Source organism: Peromyscus californicus, unplaced genomic scaffold (genome assembly GCF_007827085.1).
Source record: "Peromyscus californicus insignis strain IS unplaced genomic scaffold, ASM782708v3 Scaffold_24__1_contigs__length_46423439, whole genome shotgun sequence".
Taxonomy (NCBI): Eukaryota; Metazoa; Chordata; class Mammalia; order Rodentia; family Cricetidae; genus Peromyscus; species Peromyscus californicus.
This window is the reverse complement of record NW_026294535.1, coordinates 41,682,282-41,702,284: the sequence shown is the minus strand read 5'-3', so window position 1 is coordinate 41,702,284 and position 20,003 is coordinate 41,682,282. Positions and strand designations below refer to the sequence as shown.

The 20,003-nt window shown below is 37.6% G+C and overlaps 1 protein-coding gene across 15 annotated transcripts in view; it reads left to right on the top strand.

Annotated features, from left to right (window-relative positions):
- The window catches only part of Slc16a7 (solute carrier family 16 member 7), a 165,253-nt gene that overhangs the window by 85,164 nt on the left and 60,086 nt on the right, over nt 1-20,003 (top strand). For all 15 annotated transcript variants that reach the window (XM_052753514.1, XM_052753505.1, XM_052753511.1 and 12 more), the window contains 2 exons: nt 2,554-2,681; nt 13,486-13,735. In XM_052753514.1, coding sequence (XP_052609474.1) covers nt 13,516-13,735 — 220 coding nt within the window. In that variant the 5' untranslated portion in view covers nt 2,554-2,681; nt 13,486-13,515. The remainder of the gene's footprint in view (nt 1-2,553; nt 2,682-13,485; nt 13,736-20,003) is intronic.

Below are 20,003 nucleotides of genomic sequence, written 5' to 3'. Positions count from 1 at the left end.
GCTTGCACCTCAACTTAAAACACTGTACATTAATTTGGCATTGTTATACTGTTTTGTGTAGGAAAGAAGAAATAGAGAACAAAAAGATCACATGGTTGTTCTTTATGGAGCATATTAATCTACTTAGCTGACACATAGGCCAGTGTTGGGAATATGTGAGAAAGAGTTCCTGCTTTAATCTAAAAATTCTGGGGGGATTTACAGTGGAGCCAATCACCTCCTAACCACACTTAATCTAGGCCTTTGTTTGCTGAGTCAATTATTTCAGGATCTTATTTTTAAAGATTATATATGACACTATCTGGTTAAGGTTTGGGAAGTTAAAGAAAGGACCTTCACAGTTCATAAAGGAATGTGCTGATATTCTTTAGTGTGGAATGCAAGAGAACATTGAATAGACTGAGGCTTTAGATTATAAAACTTTTAAATGAATGTCTAGAAGTGACAGAATCATTAAGGCATCATTTATTCAGCTATCCTATAAAGCATGTGGCATATATAGGCACAGCCAAGAAAAGTATTAGAAAATATGATGTCCGCCAGTGATAGCTACAACAGTTAGCATTGCTTTGTAGTGGGGAGGAGGAAAGAAATCTACACAATTTTTACTTTATGAAATTAAAAATTTAAAATTCTTGTTTTCTTAATAATCATTTATTAAAAACAAATTCCTAAACCATGATCCTGCATTGTTAAAATTAACAATAAGTTCATTTATCATGTGTATATGTGTGTATGTGCCTAAGTGTCTATAAACTACACCATGATTAATCAAAATCAGTAGAGAAAGGATGTAACTAGATTATCTGAAACAACTGAGTTGAGGCTTCTGGATTATTAAACCATTTGTTGAAAGGTACCTATGATATAGACTTTTTTTAAAAATATGGACCAGTTAGATTGTACACTGAAAAATTTCACGGAGACATATCCATATTGGTGAGCATGTAGAATTTGTAGCATCCTGAGATTTTTCTCAGAGTTCCTTTTATTCTTGCTTCTTAACTAGTGTGTGTAAGACATGAGCAATTAATTATAGCCTGTGGGTCAGAACCCAGTTTTCAGGGATGCCTCAGGCTTTCGTCTGAGGCTATGCCCTGCACTCAGTAAAGTTTACTATGCCAGAGAAAAAAGAAGATATAAAGATTTCCTACATTAACATGGACTGGTACTTGGGATAGGCTGGAGTTCATGACCTACCCAGCTTTTGAAAACTATGGCAACTCCCAAGCATTCCAGTAGGACCAAAGCCCACACAAACTACTCTACAGGCCCAGGAAGTCGACTGAGTGAACCTTTAGCTCTGTTCCTTGTCAGTTTCTTAGATCCAGTCAGTTTCTTTAAGACTTCTTCACACGCTTTATTGGTCGCCACACATCCTTCATCCTCTTGACCCAATGGTCACAAAGTCTTCTTTCCATACTTTATAACAGGCAGCTCTATAACCAAGGTGGGTGGCTGGTTATTTAATTGGAAGAATCTAGTTTTCACTTTTTCCCTTTGCTTACTCAGGTCAAAATTAAGTTATACCAAATTTTATATGTTCAGTACCATATTGAAATTAATATCTTGAATAAAGATATTTGATCTATTAGACATGTAGACCTGATTAGGAAGTTTGAATTTCAAAACAGATCCCTAGAATATTTTTTAAACAGTGTTGCACTGTTAAAACCTGTTTATTGATAGTATTTAGAATTACTTTGTTAAATATTGTATGTACACACCCACAGACATGTGCACAGAGACACAGACACACACAGACACAGACACACATAGACACAGACACACACACACACACACACACACACACACACACACACACACACACACACGTGCAGCTGATTTAGCACCAAATTACTTAAAAAGATAAAAGGAATTGAGTGGTAGCTAATGAATGTCAATACATTTTCTTTTTCCTAATGTAACCTGTCTAATCCATTCTTGTGTGATGTGTCTGTATATGTCCCGGTGTGTGTTCATTTGTGTGTGAATTTAGAAGGAAGCCAGAGGCCAACCCCCATTGTCATTCTCCTGGAACCTTTCAGTGTTTTTGATGAAGGGTCTCTCCCTTGGATCTGGAACTCATCCATCCGGCTAGACTGGCTGGCTAGCCAGCCCCAGAGATCCTCCTGTTTCCACTTCCTAGAGCTAGAATCTTAAGAGAGTAACATATGCTGGACTATTTGCGGGGATGCTGGGAGTTGAGTTGAGTTCCTCATGCTGGCATAGAGAGCACTTTATTCACTGAGCTATTTATCCTGGTCCTATAATTTGTTATTAATTTTGAAGAAAATAATTTATCTTTGTCTTCCACTTTTCATGTTTGGCTCCGTGTGTGTGTGTGTGTGTGTGTGTGTGTGTGTGTGTGTGTGTGTACATATATACAGATATATGTGACTGACAAGCATATCTATACGCATACACATACTTATTTAATTATTGGCATTATAAAAGATGTGCAGAATTACTGGGGTAAATTAATGCTAGTGACAAATGAGGCAATGGAATACGGTTATACATTTAAAACTTATTTCTCTCCTTTTTCTTTAGGTAATCTGGAGTCTGCTCAACCTCTCCCTTCATATTGCCTTCAAATATTGCTCATCAACATAAAGTGACCAGGCTTACATATACACAGCACCCAAAGAAATCTGTTAAAAGTGGACATCTGACAACAGGTAAAAGAATATTTTTATTTCTGGTTCTTTTGGTCATACTTCCAAGTAAAATGGACACAACATGGCAGCTTCCAAAAATATTATAGAACTGGTCACGAGGAAAATCACTGTGAAGGAGTATGTATGCTCAGGTTGAATCTTGACAGTTGATCGACTCCAGCTGCTAGTGAGAGTTACAGGAGGTGCTGTTTTCCAAGGGTAACGGGCTTAGAACTTCATGCCATGAACCATTAGTAGAGTGCCCGTAGTAAGTCCTCCCAAGGGCCTACGATCTGTCAACCCACAGGTTCTCAGGCCCAGTAACTGGTAGATGCATATTCCATGTTGTGGAGTGTGTCATAAATCCAATCAGACAGTGGTGGTTTGTTCTCATGCTCTCTGTGGCACTGTAGCTCTTTGGTTCACAACTGGATAAGATTGATAGTACCTTTTCTCCTCTGGTGGTAATGCACACCTCCTTTAAGGGCTATAAAAGGTAGTAGGGATTAGACTCCAAGGCCCATAACAACTTGATTTCTCTGTATCTGTGACTCAAGTATGGCATATCTTCAGTCTCGGGGTGTTACCATCAAGTTCTAGACAGTAGCCAAGAGCAATCACAATAGACTTTAATATTTGAAGGTCTGTGGGACCTCAGTAGCCAACAACACGAATAAATGTAAACCAATCCTGACTTTGGGATTTTTGGTTTTTAGCCTATAGTTTCTTGTAGGGGGATTTATGCTGCATTATAGGGTAATTATATTTTGGCTTTTTAAATACATGTACATGCTTAAATTTTAGAAATGTCCTGCAGTAATTTTTTTTATCATTTTCCTGAAGGTCTTTAGTGTTAGTTATCCCTCCTTGAATTTCTTCCTCTACCCTCTATTCCTACCCTGCCTTCTATCACTGTGTTCCGTCTTCTATCTCTTGAAAACCTCCTCTTGCCATGGCACTTTACTAATTTCCTGACCTGTATGGGTATTTCACATGAGACTTGTATATATAAAAACTCAATGCTAACATCCTCAAATGAGAGAAAATAGCTATTTGTCATTCTGGGTCTGGGTTGCCTCTCTCAGAATTATTGTTTACAGTTTTATCAATTTACCTGTAAATTTTGGAATTTTTTCCTTTGTACAGGTGAATAACATTCCATTTTGTAAATGTGCCACATTTTCTTATCCATTCATTCATTGATTAATATTTAGGCTTTCAAATTACTGGTTATCTTAGATAGAGCCTCATTGAACATGAATGAGCAAGTATCTCTATAGTAAGATACAGAGTCCTTTGGGTATATGCTCAAGTGGTATAGTTGTATCATGTAGTAGATCTGTTTCTAGCTTTTTCCAGAACTTCCATACTTCTGCAGTGATTGTCAAAGTGATTCCTATCACCAGTGAGTAAGTGTTCTTTCTCCAAGGCCACACCAGAATTTGTTGTTTTTTTGTTTTTTGTTTTGTTTTCATCTTAGATATTTTGACTGGGATAAGATGAAATCTCAAAGTTATTTTATTTTGCATTTCGTTGCTAAGAATTTTGGCCATTTGAGAAATACTTCTCAGCCACTTATCTTGGGAGAACTTTCTATTTAGTTTGGTGCCTCCTTTATTAATTGAGTGTGTGTTTTCTTGATGTTTGGCCTTTTTACATTTTTCCATGTCTACATACTAATCCTCTGTCAGATATATAGCTGGTAAAGCTTTTTTTTCTAATTGTGTAGGCTGCATATTTACTAGAGGTAAAACTCAATGTCCCAGTTAGAAAAGTCAGGGGAAAGCCTTACAAATGGAATGCATAAAAAGAAGAGCTGGATAATATAAGCAAAGGAAATAAAAGATGTTAATAAGCACAGGATAGGAAATATGGGAAATGCAGGACACTATACAGAAAATATGGGACACCATCAAAACACAGGATCTTCAAATTATAGGCATAGAAGAGAGAGAAGAATCCAAGGTCAATGTTTTAGACTGGACTTGTAGGAAGGCTATAGAATAAAACTTCCCCAAACTAAAGGAGGACATAACCATGCAAATGAAAGAAGCCACTGAACCCCAACTAGACAAGACCAAAAAAAAAAAAAAAACACCGTGTAGTATATAATAGTCAAACACTAAATATACATAATAAAGAAAAAATATTGAAAGCTGCAAGAGAAAACATCCAAAAGACACATATAAAGGAAAACCCACCCAGAATGACAACTGATTTCCTAAGAAAACTCTAAGAGCCAGAAAAGCCTAGAGTTCAATAATTCTAAAAGACCATGTCCGCCAACCTAGACACATGTACCCAGAAAAACTACCTGGCATAGTTGAAGGAGAAATAAAAACTTTTCATGACATAAACAACCTAAAAAATTTAGTACTAAACACAAGATACTGAAGAGAGTACTGGAAGCAATATTCTGAACTGAGGGGAGGAACAAACATAGCCAGTAGACTCTAGAAAGGAAACAAAGCCATGACGTGATGAACATACACCACAGGTAAGAAAATAAACCAGCAGGAAACATCCAATGACTGCAGTCTGTGCATAGCTTTCAATAATAACTCTATCAATGACTGCAACTCTCCAATCACAAGACACAGCAAAAGCAATCCCAAGCAGAAAGAACAATACTGGATGGATAGCTATTGCAGACTCAAAGACACGTTTCAGAACTATAGAAAATAAAAACAATATTATACTGAAAAACAGAGAGACCAATGGAACAAAAAGAGAAGACCCAAATAGGAGTGAGCATAACTACAGCCATCTGACTTTTGACATAGAGACAAAACACACATTGGCAGAAAAGACAGCATCCTCAACAAATGGTGCTGGGAAACTGGATATCCCCATTTAAAAGAATGAAGCTGGGTCCATATCTATAATCCTGCCCATAAATTAGATTCAAGTGGATGGGTGATCTCAGTTTGAAACCCCAAACACTGAAATTGCTAGGAGAAAACCTAGTCGGTACCAAAGACCTTACAAAGTGCAAGCTTAGTATCCTAACAAGACATGGGCCTAGGGAAAGGACTTTGCAAACAGAACTCCATTAACAAAGGAGTTAAGGCCAAACATTGACAACTCAGACCTCATAAAACTAAAAATTGTTTAACAGCTAAGAAAAAAAAATCATTCAAGTGAAGAAAAAACCCCAAAGCAAAAGAAAATCTTTGCCAGCTATAAATCAGAGGATTTATAGCCAGAATATACAAAGAGCTAAAAACAATCAAGGGATGTTGAAAGATGACCTAGGAATCTAAACAGAGTTCTACATAGAAGACATAAATGGCTAAATGATACCTCAAAAAGGGATTCATTTTTCCTTCGCAATGAAAGGAATGTGGGTTAAAGTAACTTTGGAGATTTTATCTCACCCTAGTCGGAATGGCTAAGATATACTACTCTCTTCTTCCTGGCCCAGTCTATTCGTGACTTGGTCCTTGGATTTTTTTTTCTTTGAATTTTTTTTTTCCACTTCAAAATTTTACTTCATTTTGGCTTTTCTCCGGAGATTTTCTTTATTAAGTTACAGTTTTGAATTGGTTTTCACTGTTTCATTCAACCGTGTGTTGCATGGTCTTCATCACAGCACTTACACTCTCTGTGCGTTCTTTATAACTGCAGTTTTGAATTTCTTGTTTGTGTGTCATTTAAGTTGTTTTTCTCAGAGAGTGTAACTGTGGTAGCAGTATTTGTATTATTTAATTGAACTTTATTTTTTGAGATTGTAGTTAAAATACTCCTCCTTTCTCTACCCTCCATCTAAATCCCTCATACACTCCCCCCCACTCTCCTTCAATCATGACCTCTTTGTTTTTTTCCCACTGGTTGTTACTGCATGCACGTTTGTATGTGATGTATATTACTAAATATAACTTGTTTCCAGCTGTATAACGCCACCTGTACGTTTTCAGGGCTGATCATTTGGCCCTGGACAACTGGTGTGCACCCCGCTGGGGAAGACCACCTCTTCCACTGGCAGCTTTCTTCAGTTGACCACAGTTCTTGAGATAGAGTTGAAGTATGAGTACCAGTTCTTAGCAGAGACAATTGCGTTGGTTAGTAGGTTGTTTGTTTGTTTGGTTGGTTGGTTTTTTTTTTCTGGATGGGAACTAAAGATATAGAATTAGGTCTTTGGTAGTGTTTTTGTGTAGAAATCGTGCTTCCCCTTTGTTGAATGAGTGTTTAGATATCGGTTTCCTATTAGCACAGTTTATCAGGTTGTACATCCATCCATTCAGTCTTGGGGCAACTCACTGATGGGGTTTGAATGGAGTATCAGAAGTGGTCCCAGCTCAACCCAGGCATGTGGAGCAGACTTATGCAGAGTCGGAAAAATGCTCATAGATAGTCCTCAGGAGTTAAGAACTTCCCCTCAAGTAGCTGGAGTGAGTGAACTGGCTATGGGTCTCTGAGGTCCCAACCTGGGAGCGGGGAGGGCATGAAAGCACAAGACACAGGGTCCTCAAACAAGCTGCAGGTGTGGATGTGTTGGTGGCAGGAATCTTTCCTTCCTACATGGAGGGGAAGGGTCAGCCAGCAGGAAAGGAACATGTATCCCTCAGGAGGTTGTGGGAGCAAGTGGAACTGGAGTGGAAGTGATGAGTCTGGTGTCCTTATCTGGAGAGTGGTGTGTGTGTGTGTGTGTGTGTGTGTGTGTGTGTGTGTGTGTGTGTGTGTGTGTGTGTGTGTATTTATGCCTTTAAAATTTTTAAAATTATAGGAAATGAATCATGAAATTTTATCTAAATGTTTGCCATATCAAATGTGATCAAGACTACATTCATTTGAACTCATGGATTAGTAATGAAAGATAGTTTCTTTTCCATTCTGCATTTTGGAAATTACGGGGCCACGTCTTTACCTCTAGTAACTATCTCTACATTCTACAAGAAAAAGCTGTTTGCTACATAAATGCCTTCTGGTTTTTCCTCAGTGATTCTCCAGCTTTTCTGTTTTAGTTTACAAGCAAGAAGAAAATTGATAACTTCACAATTTAATTTAACAATGTGTAATGAGCTCAGATTCTTAAGACAATTATCAAGGCCAATTGCTGTGGTCTACTTATTTAAACAATGTTTGCAATCCCCCTGTTTTCTTTAAGTGTTTTGCATTTCTAAAGATACTATTTTTGGACTGAAATGTCGTGAATTGATCAACATACAGACATAGTACTATTTTAAAACCTAATAAATCAGGAAATAGAGATAATTAGTGTTGTGTCCAACAAGAAACAATTAAAAAAGATTATATCATACTGTAAACATAAGCATTTTAAAAGTAATTCTTAACAAATGTGGTATTTTTTTAAGTAACTTGTAACCTCTATAGAATATTAACCTAATAGAAGTGTTTTTCATAAAAAAAATATACACTTTATATGCATCATTTGTCTATGTCTAAACTTTCCATCCTGTTGCTGGTTTCTTTGATATTTTAGTAGACTTTTGTTGTGTGAGTCTTTTTCCCCCTGGGAAGACATCATAGACACACACACACACACACACACACACACACACACACACACACACACACACACACACATTGTTGAACGAGTGAGATTTTGGGGAGTGACTTACAGGTGTACAGACGATTCAGAAGCAGCTGCATCCCCGAAAGCCCCTCCCAGGAGCTCCCTGAATCTTGGCAGACCTCAGAATCCTCTCTCCTTTTAGCAGCCCTGACCTTCTGCAGCAGTTTGGCCCTCTGTGTCCTTGGGTAGCGGCCCTGGGGAGAGTTTCTGCTTTCCCTGACTTGTGAAGTTGGCTGGCCTCTCCAGTCTCATGGATCTCCTGTCTCTGTCCTGTAGGGAATGTTTCAGAGGAAATTGTTAACACAATAGTTTAGTGTGTCGAAGCTTGCTTGTGCTAGCTGAGTTTTTACCACTGTGACAAAATACCTCATGAAATTAACTTTAATGGAGGAAAGGAAAGAAGTTACTTTTATCAGATGTTTCAGAGGCTGTCATCACTGTTGCTTCCTTTCCTTATTGGGGACCGCTGTTGATAAATTGTACACCCCAATAAACGTATCTGGGGGTCAGAGGACAGAACAGCCACTATGTTAAACATAGGTCTAGGCAGTGGTAGCACATGCCTTTAACCCTAGCATTCAGGAGGCAGAGATCTGTTCAAAGCCACATTGGAAACAGCCAGGCATGATGACACACGCCTTTAATCCCAGGAAGTGATAGCAGGAAACAAAAAAGGTATATAAGGCATGAGGATCAGGAACTAGAGGCTTTATAAGCTTTTAGGCTTTTAGCACCAGTTCAGTTGAGATCCATTAGGGTGAGGACTCAGAGGAAACAAGATCAGCTGAGGAATTGACAAGGTGAGATTGGCTGAGGCTTGTTCTGTTTCTCTGATCATTCAGCATTCACCCCAATACCTGGCTCCCATATTTTTTTTTTTTATTAAAAAGACCCTTTAAGATTTGTCTGGTGCCTGTGGTGTGACGCCTTGCACAGCCTTGGTGCAGTGGGGAGGGGCTTGGACCTGCCTAGGCTCAGTGAGCTGGGCCCTGCTGACTCCCCATGGGAGACCTCAATTTGGGGGATGTGGGGATGCAGGGTGGCTTGGGACAGAGGGCTGAGGGGGGTAGGAGGAGGGAGGACGGGGGGTCTGTGGATAGCATGAGGAATGAGTACAAAATTTCTTAATAAAGAAAAATAAAATAAAATAAAAAAGATTTGTCTTACAGTGGACCACTGTGAGAACACCATGATAAGGGAGCATGTGATGTATTCTACCAAAGGTAATCATGATGGATGCCATGAAAAAAGTCAGAAAAGGCCACAGTCCCAGAGTTCTCTACAAAAGCTCACCCCAGGGACCCAACTTCTTTCTCTTAGGTTCCCCAACTTAAAGGTCCAACTTTTTCTCAACAGCACCAAAGGCCTGTGCCTAATCCTTCAGCACCACAACACTGAGAGATGTTTAAGATCAAACCATACAATTTCTACGGAGTGAAATTTTTAGGCTAATGATGTTTTGAAAATCAAGTGCTCTTGACTGTTTCAATCCTTAAGGACATTTAGATACACAGAATATAATAAACATGTCAAGTGGTTTGTCTTTGACTTATTTTGTTCCCTGAGTACATAACCAAGTAGACTTATTTCTAATTCTTTGTATATAGCTTTACCACCACCAGCAGTTATTAATGATATCCAGTTGCTCACATATTACTTACACTAAGTTTCTTAATATTTCTGAAATTTGTCTCATCTTTAAAATAGAGTATCAAAGGATGTCTGTGGAAACTAAATTGACTAATAAATGCTTACTGGAGATCATAAGGACTTGTTTAGCAATAACAGTGATTCAGAATTTGTAAGGGTATATCCCTTTATCCATATCATCTTTGTGTACCATAATTATATTTAGGTTAACTTGAATATCATGCATTTAGGTCAGTAGAATAAGAGATGCACAATTTGAAATGTTTTTAATATTTTAAATAGTTAGTTTTATTTTTAAGTTGAAAATAGTTTTTTTCTTATACTATATTCTGATTCTGATTCCCCTTCCCCCAAATATTTCCATATACTTACCACCTCCCCACCCTCCTAAATCCACATTCTTTCTTGATCTCTTTAATTAGAAAACAAACAAGCATCTTAAAAAAATAAGAGAAAAATAAAATAAAATAAAACTTGGCAAATCTGAACAGGACAGAACAAAGAAAAAGAAAAAGAGCCAGAGTTAAATAAAGCACAAGACGCATATATAGACACAGAGACACAAGGCTCAACTCACAACAAAAATATAAAATTTGTGTGTGTGTGTGTGTGTGTGTGTGTGTGTGTGTGTATGTGTGTGTGTCTGTCTGTCTGTCTGTCTGTCTGTTTGCTGTGGGGCACATGTGGAGGTCAGAGGACGATTTTCAGGAATTAGTTCTCAGCTTCTACCATATTGGTTCCTGGGATTGAACTCAGGTTGAAGAATTGGTTGCAAACACCTTTCCCTGATGAGTTATATCTTGCTGACTCTAATTTGAACTTCGTGTCGTTACTGTGCTTGGCTCTAGCCCCCAAGGTCCTCCCTCTCTCTTTCTATGTAGTTTGGAATAACTTGTTATCATACTTTATCTTCTTGGGAACACTAGAGGACTGAAAGAATCTGCCTTTTCCATTACAACTCAGAAATTCTGTTACACTCGTTTCTCACCATCTTATTCTCCCAAATAGAATGGGGGGGGCACATTTTCATTCATTTCCTGAGTTCTTTTTAACTGTAATTTGGGAGTGCTTTAAAAATTATCATCTGAGCCGGGCGGTGGTGGCACATGCCTTTAATGCCAGCACTCAGGAGGCAGAGGCAGGCAGACCTCTGTGAGTTCAAGGCCAGCCTGGTCTACAGAGTGAGATCCAGGACAGGCACCAGAGCTGCACAGATAAACCCTGTCTTGAAAAATAAATAAATAAATAAATAATAAAAATTATCAATGTCTGACTAAGCAGTGTATGTAATAGAGAGCTCAAGACAATACAATATAAAATATAAATTTTCTATTAACCATGGTTCAATGAAAATGGAATCTTTATGATTTTTAAAATTATGATTTATACTTCCTGTATTTCCTATATTGTCTAAAACTTGTGTAGCTACAAAAGAATTCTACGACAACTCAAAAAAAGTCATAAAATAACTCATAAAATTGCAGTTGTATCTCTGGGATTCATGAAATTACATTATCATTTAAAATAATCAGGCAAATAGTCATATGGAACAATAATGAACATAAATATGTACAATTTTTAATAATAACCATCAGACTGGGTGTTTTTCCTCTTCTGGGCTTTTCTCTCTACTGTCTGTTATAGGCATCATTAAACTGCACTTGTCAGTACTAGGTAAAGAAAGCGTCATCGGAAAAACCATGCTCCATTATGTCAGTGACATTAAAATTCAATTTGGATAAACACTCAGTGCAGACCATGTAGCCAGGAAACCTTACAGAACTTATTTGTCCTTTACAATAAAATCTTGAAGACCCTTATCTTATAATTAAAGTTGATAAAAAACACTATTATTGATCCCATTCAAAGGCTTGTGGGATCCAGTCACCTTTGTGACAGCATGTGAGGACTCAGAGGATGTTAGACTAAATTATATACATCTGACCTCAAAGGAAAAAAATACTGAAGGATCTCACTTTTTTGTTGAATGTTAAAAAGAAAACAAAATCTGAAATCACAGACGTCAAGAATAGAGCGGTATTTTCTTAGGGTTGGAGGCCAAAAAACGAAGTTGGTATTCAGAAGAAGGTGCTGTTCAAAGGCTCAGAGCTGCAGCTGTGCGGGATCTGTTAGTGTCTGTCTCCTTCTTACAGTGGGCTTTGTATCACAGAGTACTGACTGTATGCTCTGAACCTGCTAAGACGGTAGACTTTAGGTAGTCTCAACACACACGTGTATATGGGGGGGAGAGGGAGGGAGGGAGGGAAGGAGGGAGAGTGATGGACATTGAATGGGGATATGAGTGTCAGGTTAAATTGAAGGTAGTTGTCATCTACACATTAAAATATCATTATTTGCACCTTATACACTCGTGTGTGTGTGTGTGTGTGTGTGTGTGTGTGTGTGTGCATCTGTGTGTGAGAGAGTGAATGTAAAAACCATCTGCACATTTACAAAAGCAGGAAATAAACATATCTATAAGATAATTTTGGAAAACACTTTGAGATACACACACACATACACACACATATAAATAAATAACAGGAATTCTTGAACACAGGAATGTTGCTTTTTCTTCTGTATTTCAATGTAGCATCTCTGTACCCCAAGAGGATGTGGAGGCAAGGTTTTCACTGTGTGTAATTTCTTACATATTAAACTGTGTATCATCTCCCTCCACAGGAGAGTGTTTAAGTGTTCTTAGGTGTGTACATATGGAAGAGACTTTTTTCTTTTCCCTCAACAAACCAGCACATTTATCCATGTAGCTGATAGAAGTTCTTGGTAATGAAAAGGGAGGAGACATATTTACAAAACTCTTGGTAGTATTAATTTTGGAAAGGTAACATTTTAAATTAAGCTGTTATTCTTAGGGCTTAGGTGATGGCTCAGTTGTTATGTGCTTGCCACAAAATTGAGAGGACCTGAGTTCAGTCCTCCAGAATCTGCATCACAAACAAAAAGCAAAAAACAATTCCTATCATCGCAGTGCTGGGGAAGCAGAATGAGGAGAACTCTTGGAGCGGTTGTCCCTAAGAAGAGCCACATCAACAAGCTCCTGATACCATAAGATCCTTTCTTGAAAAATAGGTGGAGAACAATTGAAGAAAATACCATATGTCAACACCTGACTACACACACACACACACACACACACACACACACACACACACACACACACACACACACACACGCGCACACACACACACACACACACACACGTGCACATACACACATGTGCACACGCATGCAGACACACAGACACACACAGAACAAAGCATTTTTATTATTGAAGTAAAGTAGTTATATTTCCTTTATGCTTAAAAGTATGACTGGAATAATATTTATTTTTGTTTACTTGGCACTTCAAGGTTATATCTGTATTTCTTAACTCCACTTTCAAATGTTTTCTTTTGAAATAAATAAGTACTTTCAGATTTTTCCTCTTAATAATCAAGGCTGTATATCTCACATTTTCTGTTTTCTTTTTTTTTTTGGTAATTTTCCAAGCACAGGAGTACTAAATATATTATTAATAAAGTAATATTGTAGTTACAATGAGAATGCTATGCCAGCAACTATCAAGGGTGGTACACAAAAGCAAACATAGACGATGAACTGTTGTTTCTTTTTCAATAGGCTACTCAAGTCTCCAGAAGAGGTGCAGAGATGCCATCGGAGACTGGTATACCACCTCCACACCCCCTCCCTCCTGATGGAGGGTGGGGTTGGGCAGTAGTTGGAGCATCCTTTATCTCTATTGGATTTTCATATGCCTTCCCCAAAGCTGTCACAGTGTTCTTCAAAGACATTCAGGAAATGTTCCACGCCAGCTACAGTGAAATTGCGTGGATATCATCCATCATGCTGGCTGTCATGTATGCAGGAGGTAAGGTCCTTGGGGTAAGAATATAGTTCTTTGTTAACACATACTGTCTATTGACGATGTCCACATACTAAAACTCTTACTATATTATTATATCAATCAGTTAAAACCAATCAAAAGCGTAATTAGAACTGCATTTTTAATGATTTTTTGATGATTTAGCATCATTATCTGTTTACTTCATTTTGAGTCTTCATAGAATATTTGGTGGAATGAAGAATTGTCTATACAAATGAGGTTTGCCACATTATCAAGATTCCAAGTGAATCATCTGCTGTTCAGTTTGGAATGAATGCCGTACTATAATGTTGGAATTATTTCTCACCATTGCTCTAGCTGGCCAAAATGCTTTTTTGTTTATGGAAAAGGAAACGCATATTTCTGTCAGTTTATAAACCCATAATATACTCCATTTTGCACTGCCCAGAAGGACTGCTTGCATGTACTTTCTACACACATTCAAGTTTTATATGTGGAATAATTCCTTAATGCTTTAGGACTCACAAAATAATGACATCGTTTTATTTAAGTGGCTACTTCCAATTATCTTGTTAGAGTCTATGTTAAAACAGGAGTGTAAGTCATGAGAGAGAATGAATATATCAAACCACCCTGCATTGGAGTGTTAAATAATGGAAATTCCTCATTATTACGTGATCTATTGTCTTTAAAATATTCTCAACAGTAGACCAGACTTTTATAGATTTTTTTTTTTATAAATCATCACTTAAAATACATGGGTTTTAGAATTTTCATTTGTCAACTGGTAATTTAACTTCAAGGGACAGTTATAGACTCAGAATATAAGAATTCAAAGGTATCATATAAATCACCTACTGTCATTTTTTTATTATATAAGTAAAGATAATGTGATCCCTAGTGAGGGAGACAGAACATTAGCAATAATAACTAATATTTATTAGAATTTGCTCTTGGCCAAGGCCTTGTTTCACACTTGATTTGTGTGATATTTCCTAATCCTCTTGACAGCCCGAGAAATGATGGCCACCTTTCTGTTCTGGGACTAAGGACATAGACGAACTAGCTTTTCAAAGACACAGGGCTCATTTCTGAATAAGAAAGCTAAGCCTTCAGACATGTGGCCACTGTGCTTTCATCCTCTCTCATCTCTCTCTCTCTCTCTCTGTATATCTACAAAATGGTGGAGCTAGGCTAAACCAGTTCTTTAGAAAACCCAATACAAGTGCTCTAGCCTTACAGGATTGGCACACGTTCCACCTGGCCCAGAGGTGTACCATTTATTCTTTAAGATGTTGTCTCTCTACTCTACTACCCGTGTAAACATTTGAGCCATAATAATCCTACCTTATGTATATATGTGTGTGTGTGATAAATGTCACAGTGTCAGTGTGTATTTTCCACTTTTTTGTGTTTTAATGATTCTAGATTAATAAGACTGACATGTTTAAACTGTTGAGTTTTTATTTGATTATCAAAAGTATCATTTAAATTCTATTTGAGCATGTATTTGAAGAACTATGCTTCAAAAAAATCTTTTCTGGCAGTCACTTTTGGGTGCTCATTTTAAGGATTGTAGCTGTTATTTCTTACATGTATAACAAGATGGTTGTTCTTGTGAAGTGCATCTTGTTCTTCGATAGCTCTGGTGTTCTTTGATGATGCTGTGTTGGGCCAACCCATTTGTCTTGACCTGACAGGTCAAGGTAAATATTAAGATACCTCTGAGATAATTTTTTCCTGCATTTTAAATGGATGCCTCCAGAGCTAGACATTGGTTCATTGAATTTGGATATCAGGCTCCATTATATCTTTCAAAATTTTCTGTTGAAAATATTGTTAACTGACAGTCAAGACATAGCCTTTGATGTTATTAAGGTCAATATCTGAGTCATCTTCTTTCAACCTTTGATAATAAGAATAACCCCCAGTTCTCAGTGACTTCAAGACAGGCAAAGTTCATTTCTTGCTCATTCAGTGCTCTCTGTAGTACCTGTATTAGCACCCATGACTTTGTGCCCTTCTCTAAACCTATGCCCTCTATGAGATAAAGAGAAAGGATATAGCATGGAACATCATCTGCAGTGTTTGGTGTCCAGGCTTGAAATTTATGAGCTCCATTTCTAACTGTATCCTACTGGTCAGAACTGATTATTGCCCTACATGGAGGCAGGGCTCACAATAATTGAGAGCTTCCTGGAAGAAAAATGAGAACTGGATAACATACAGTAAGTCCTGGACAGAGTTTCCTGCTCAACAGCTGTTCTCCACAAGCAAAGGAGAGCTGGTTTATAGAGCTGCTGCAGTCATGGCACGGACTGTGAGCTGCCTAGATTAAAAAGGGGTATGAGGGTGAAGAATGACATCATTTTAATTTAATTCAGCATGACTTTAATTTTCTCATATTACTTAGTGTGTGTGACATCTTAATGAATAATTTTTATCCGACTCATCATATATAAATGATTTTATGTATACATTTATTTCATTTTAAAGATGTGTATAGTATAAATTTGAAGAGGCACAAAGGAGAAACAGAGTGTCTCATGTATCCCATTCTGGCCTTGATCTCATTGTGTAAATGATGATGGAAGGCTGACCTTGAACTTCTGATTTTTCTGCTCCTACCTTCCAAGTGTGGGTTATGTAGTTCAGGAGTTGAACACAGGCATAAAGGCTAGATAAGTTCTCTAACAACTGGAATACATCTCTATCGCTCAAAAGAAAACTCTTGAAATTAGTAAGTACAATGGTAATGTGATATTTATAATTTTTAGGAAGATCATTAAAATATTTACAGTAATAGAAGAATCAATTATGTCTAAAGTAAAGTGAATAGGTGTTTTGTTTTTGGTTGCTTTGAGAAAATAACTTAAGGCATGTAAAAATACTGTGTAGGAACTGCTAATGGTGACATCTAGGAGAGATACAACTAAGTTCTTGGAATATTGCCCCAAATCCTCAAGTCTCAGGACTGCAGCATTTTGCATGCCATTCCTGGCTATGTGGGAAATTATACGACCTTGTGGTGTTTAGCTTAAAACTGTAAACACAACCAAGGCCAGTGTCTAGTGGGAAGAAAACCCATTAAACTGCAGTACATACTGCTGGCTATAGAGTTTATCCATTCACATAGTTCCTCAAACTGAATGTGTTTTATGTCTTATCCCTATAACCAGGCTTTGGTCTATGAACAAAAAAAGTGTTTTGCACTAGGCATGCTGATGCACACCCAGAATCCCAGGACTCAGTAAGCAAAGGCCAGGAGGAGTGCCACAAGCTTAGCGCTAGCCTGGTCTACGTAGCAAGTTCTAAGTCAGCCAGTGCTACACATTGAGACCTTTTCTCAAAAACTAAAGGGGCCAGGTGTGGTGTGGTCCATGACATGAATTCAAGGCCAGCCTGGTCTACATAGTGAATTCCAGGAAGGCAGAACTATGTAGGGAGACCCTGTCTTAAAACAAACAACCAAAAGATGAATAAGTAAATGAAGAAGAAGAGCAAGGGAGTCTGCTAGGAGATTGTTTCGTCTAAATATATAACAGGGGTGCTGCATCCTTGAAATCTCAGCAATATGTAAAAATGAAACACGAACAGTTTCAACACCAGTTGACATTTCAATGTAGCTGGGTAAAATTTCATAGAATCCTACCCCTAGATGGAAAGTTACAAGCAATTAACGACTGGTGAGAGAAGGAACCTTAATCTTCCCTAGGGATGAGCCTCCTAATTGGTCATGGTTACCTAATGTCAAGTGGTCAGTCCCACAAACGTATACATACAAATAACACTCCACAGGGATACACCCACACAAAGATAGCCACACAACAATAATAATTAAAGATAAAAGAGGCCATGAATCTGAGTCAAGGAGAGAATGGGAAGGGTTGAAGGGGAGGATAGAGGAGAGAGGAAATGATGTAATATAATTAAAAATGTGTGGTAAGGGTGCTGAAGTTAGCTTTCCACAACTGATGGCTTCCAGCAGGGGTGTGGGAAGGGAAGGACTCTGTTCTGTCCAAAGGTCAGGCCACTGAGAGTTTGAACATGCTCCAGTGAATGCATAGATAACCCAAACTGGACTTGTTGATTTTTTGGTTGTTTTGTTTTTGGGGGAGTTCACAAGGGTGGGGTGGCTGACATTGAAGGACTGGGGGGTGAGTGTGATTGGGATGATCAATGTGAAATTCCCAAAGAATCCATAAAAATAGTGTGTTGAAAAAGTATTTACATTAATGAAGTATAAAATATGACAAAAACAGAAATGAAGGAAGAAAAGCATTGGTACTAATAAGAATAATGCATTTTCATATTAAGCTATGATCTTTTATATTTAGAAAATTATATGTATATGCATAACAACAATTAATTAAAAAGAGGCATGATTTTGAAAGAGAGCAAGCAATGGTTTATGAAAGGGTTTAATAGGAAGAAAGGGAAGGGAGAAATTATATAATTATACTATCATCTCAAAAATAAAAGGAAAGGAAAAGAATACATTTATAAAGCCAAGTAACAGAAAATGATCTGTCCAGATAACATTCCACACAAAACATGGTGACAGATTCATGAGAGCTTTAAGAATGCCTTCAGAGTGTATCAGCCTTTGGTGATTTCTGATGAATGGGGCATTGATTAATCTAATAGAGAATGAACAGAAGAAAATCATGATGTGTAATCCAGAGTCAGAGAGACAATTTTTGTTTATTTGTGATGGTTTACAAGTTCTTTTTGGCTAAAAGAAGAGGCACTATGCATTTAAAAAGCACCATGCTTTTTGAGATATAGGTCACATACTGTGAGATTTATTCATTTAATATGTGAAAGTTGGTCGATTTTTGGTATATCCATAAAGTTGTGTCAATACTGCCCCAATTAATTGGAGAACATTTTTGTCACTTCAGAAATAAGTATTGTAGACCCCAGTAGTTTTTTCCTATGATTTAGCCTTCTGTCTTAATGAATGTGCTTATTCTTAGCAGTTTTATAAATGTCCTTTTTCATTACCTCCTTTCACAAGGTAAATTCATATTATAGGGTGAATCCATACTTCACTACTTTTTATTACACAGTAGTCTATTATATGGACATACCACCAGCTGGTTACCCATTCATTCGTCAATGGATATTTATATTATCCCCACTTTTAAAATTAATGCAAATGGTTCTCTACAAACACTTCTTGCATATGTTTCTGTGTGGACCCATATTTCCATCTTTGTGTGGCATGACATGCTTAAGCTTCTATGGAACTGACAGATGCTTCCAATATTGCTAGATGGGTTTTCATTTCTTCTCACGTGCACTGGCTCTGGCTTCTTCATGTCTGTGTCCGAACTTGTGTTTTTCATTATAGCCTTCTTAGAGGATATCAAATATGTCACTGTGTTCTGATTTGCATTTTCTATTTAGGGGAGTTTATTCAGATCAACTTTCTATGAAAATGTTTCTTATATTTACCTCTCTCTCTCTGTGTGTGTGTGTGTGTGCGTGTGCGTGTGCGTGTGCGTGTGTGTGTGCGTGTGCGTGTGCGTGTGTGTGTGTGTTGGTCAAAGGACAACTTGCAGAGGTCAGTTCATCTTCCACCACATGGGTACCAAGAATTGAATTCATGTTGTTAGACACTAAAATAAACAATTTGTAGAGACAGTGGTTTAGAATAGAGTCTGATATATTTGATTAATTCAGGTATTAGTATTTTTACCTTTCAGTATATTTTTTTCAAGTGTGATTGACAGCTTTTCTGATATGACTATTAAGTCTTCTGTCAAAAGTTCATTGTCCTAGGCCTTACTCTCAACTCCCTTTTATCATGATTTTTATGGGTAATTATGTATAACATTGCAGTTTCTTCTTATAGAGGACAAAGTCAATATTTGATTCACAATATTTAAATTTTTGCCTACTGTTGGGAAGACCTCTACTTACAGAGGCTTTTCTTGGTTGATGATTATAAATATATTCAAAGACCATGAGGGGAAAAGGCCTGTAGTTTAGTGTGAAACATAATGAAGCAACTGAGGTTATGTTCAACACAATGCTAACTTTATTCGCCTAGAGAACGTCTAAGATCTGACACTCTCATTAGGACTTTGCATTCCACCTATTAATCACTGCAGTGGGGTCACCCAGAAATATGGAGCGTTGTTCTGAGGTCTGGCCTATGATGTCAAGACTGGAGCCTCTTGTAGTAATTAGTTGGCATCTGGGCCCTAGTAGCAAGGCATTATCTTCCCTTCTGATGTCTAAATTAAAAATGAAACTAATAAAAGGTATGCAGAAAGGGTTGAAA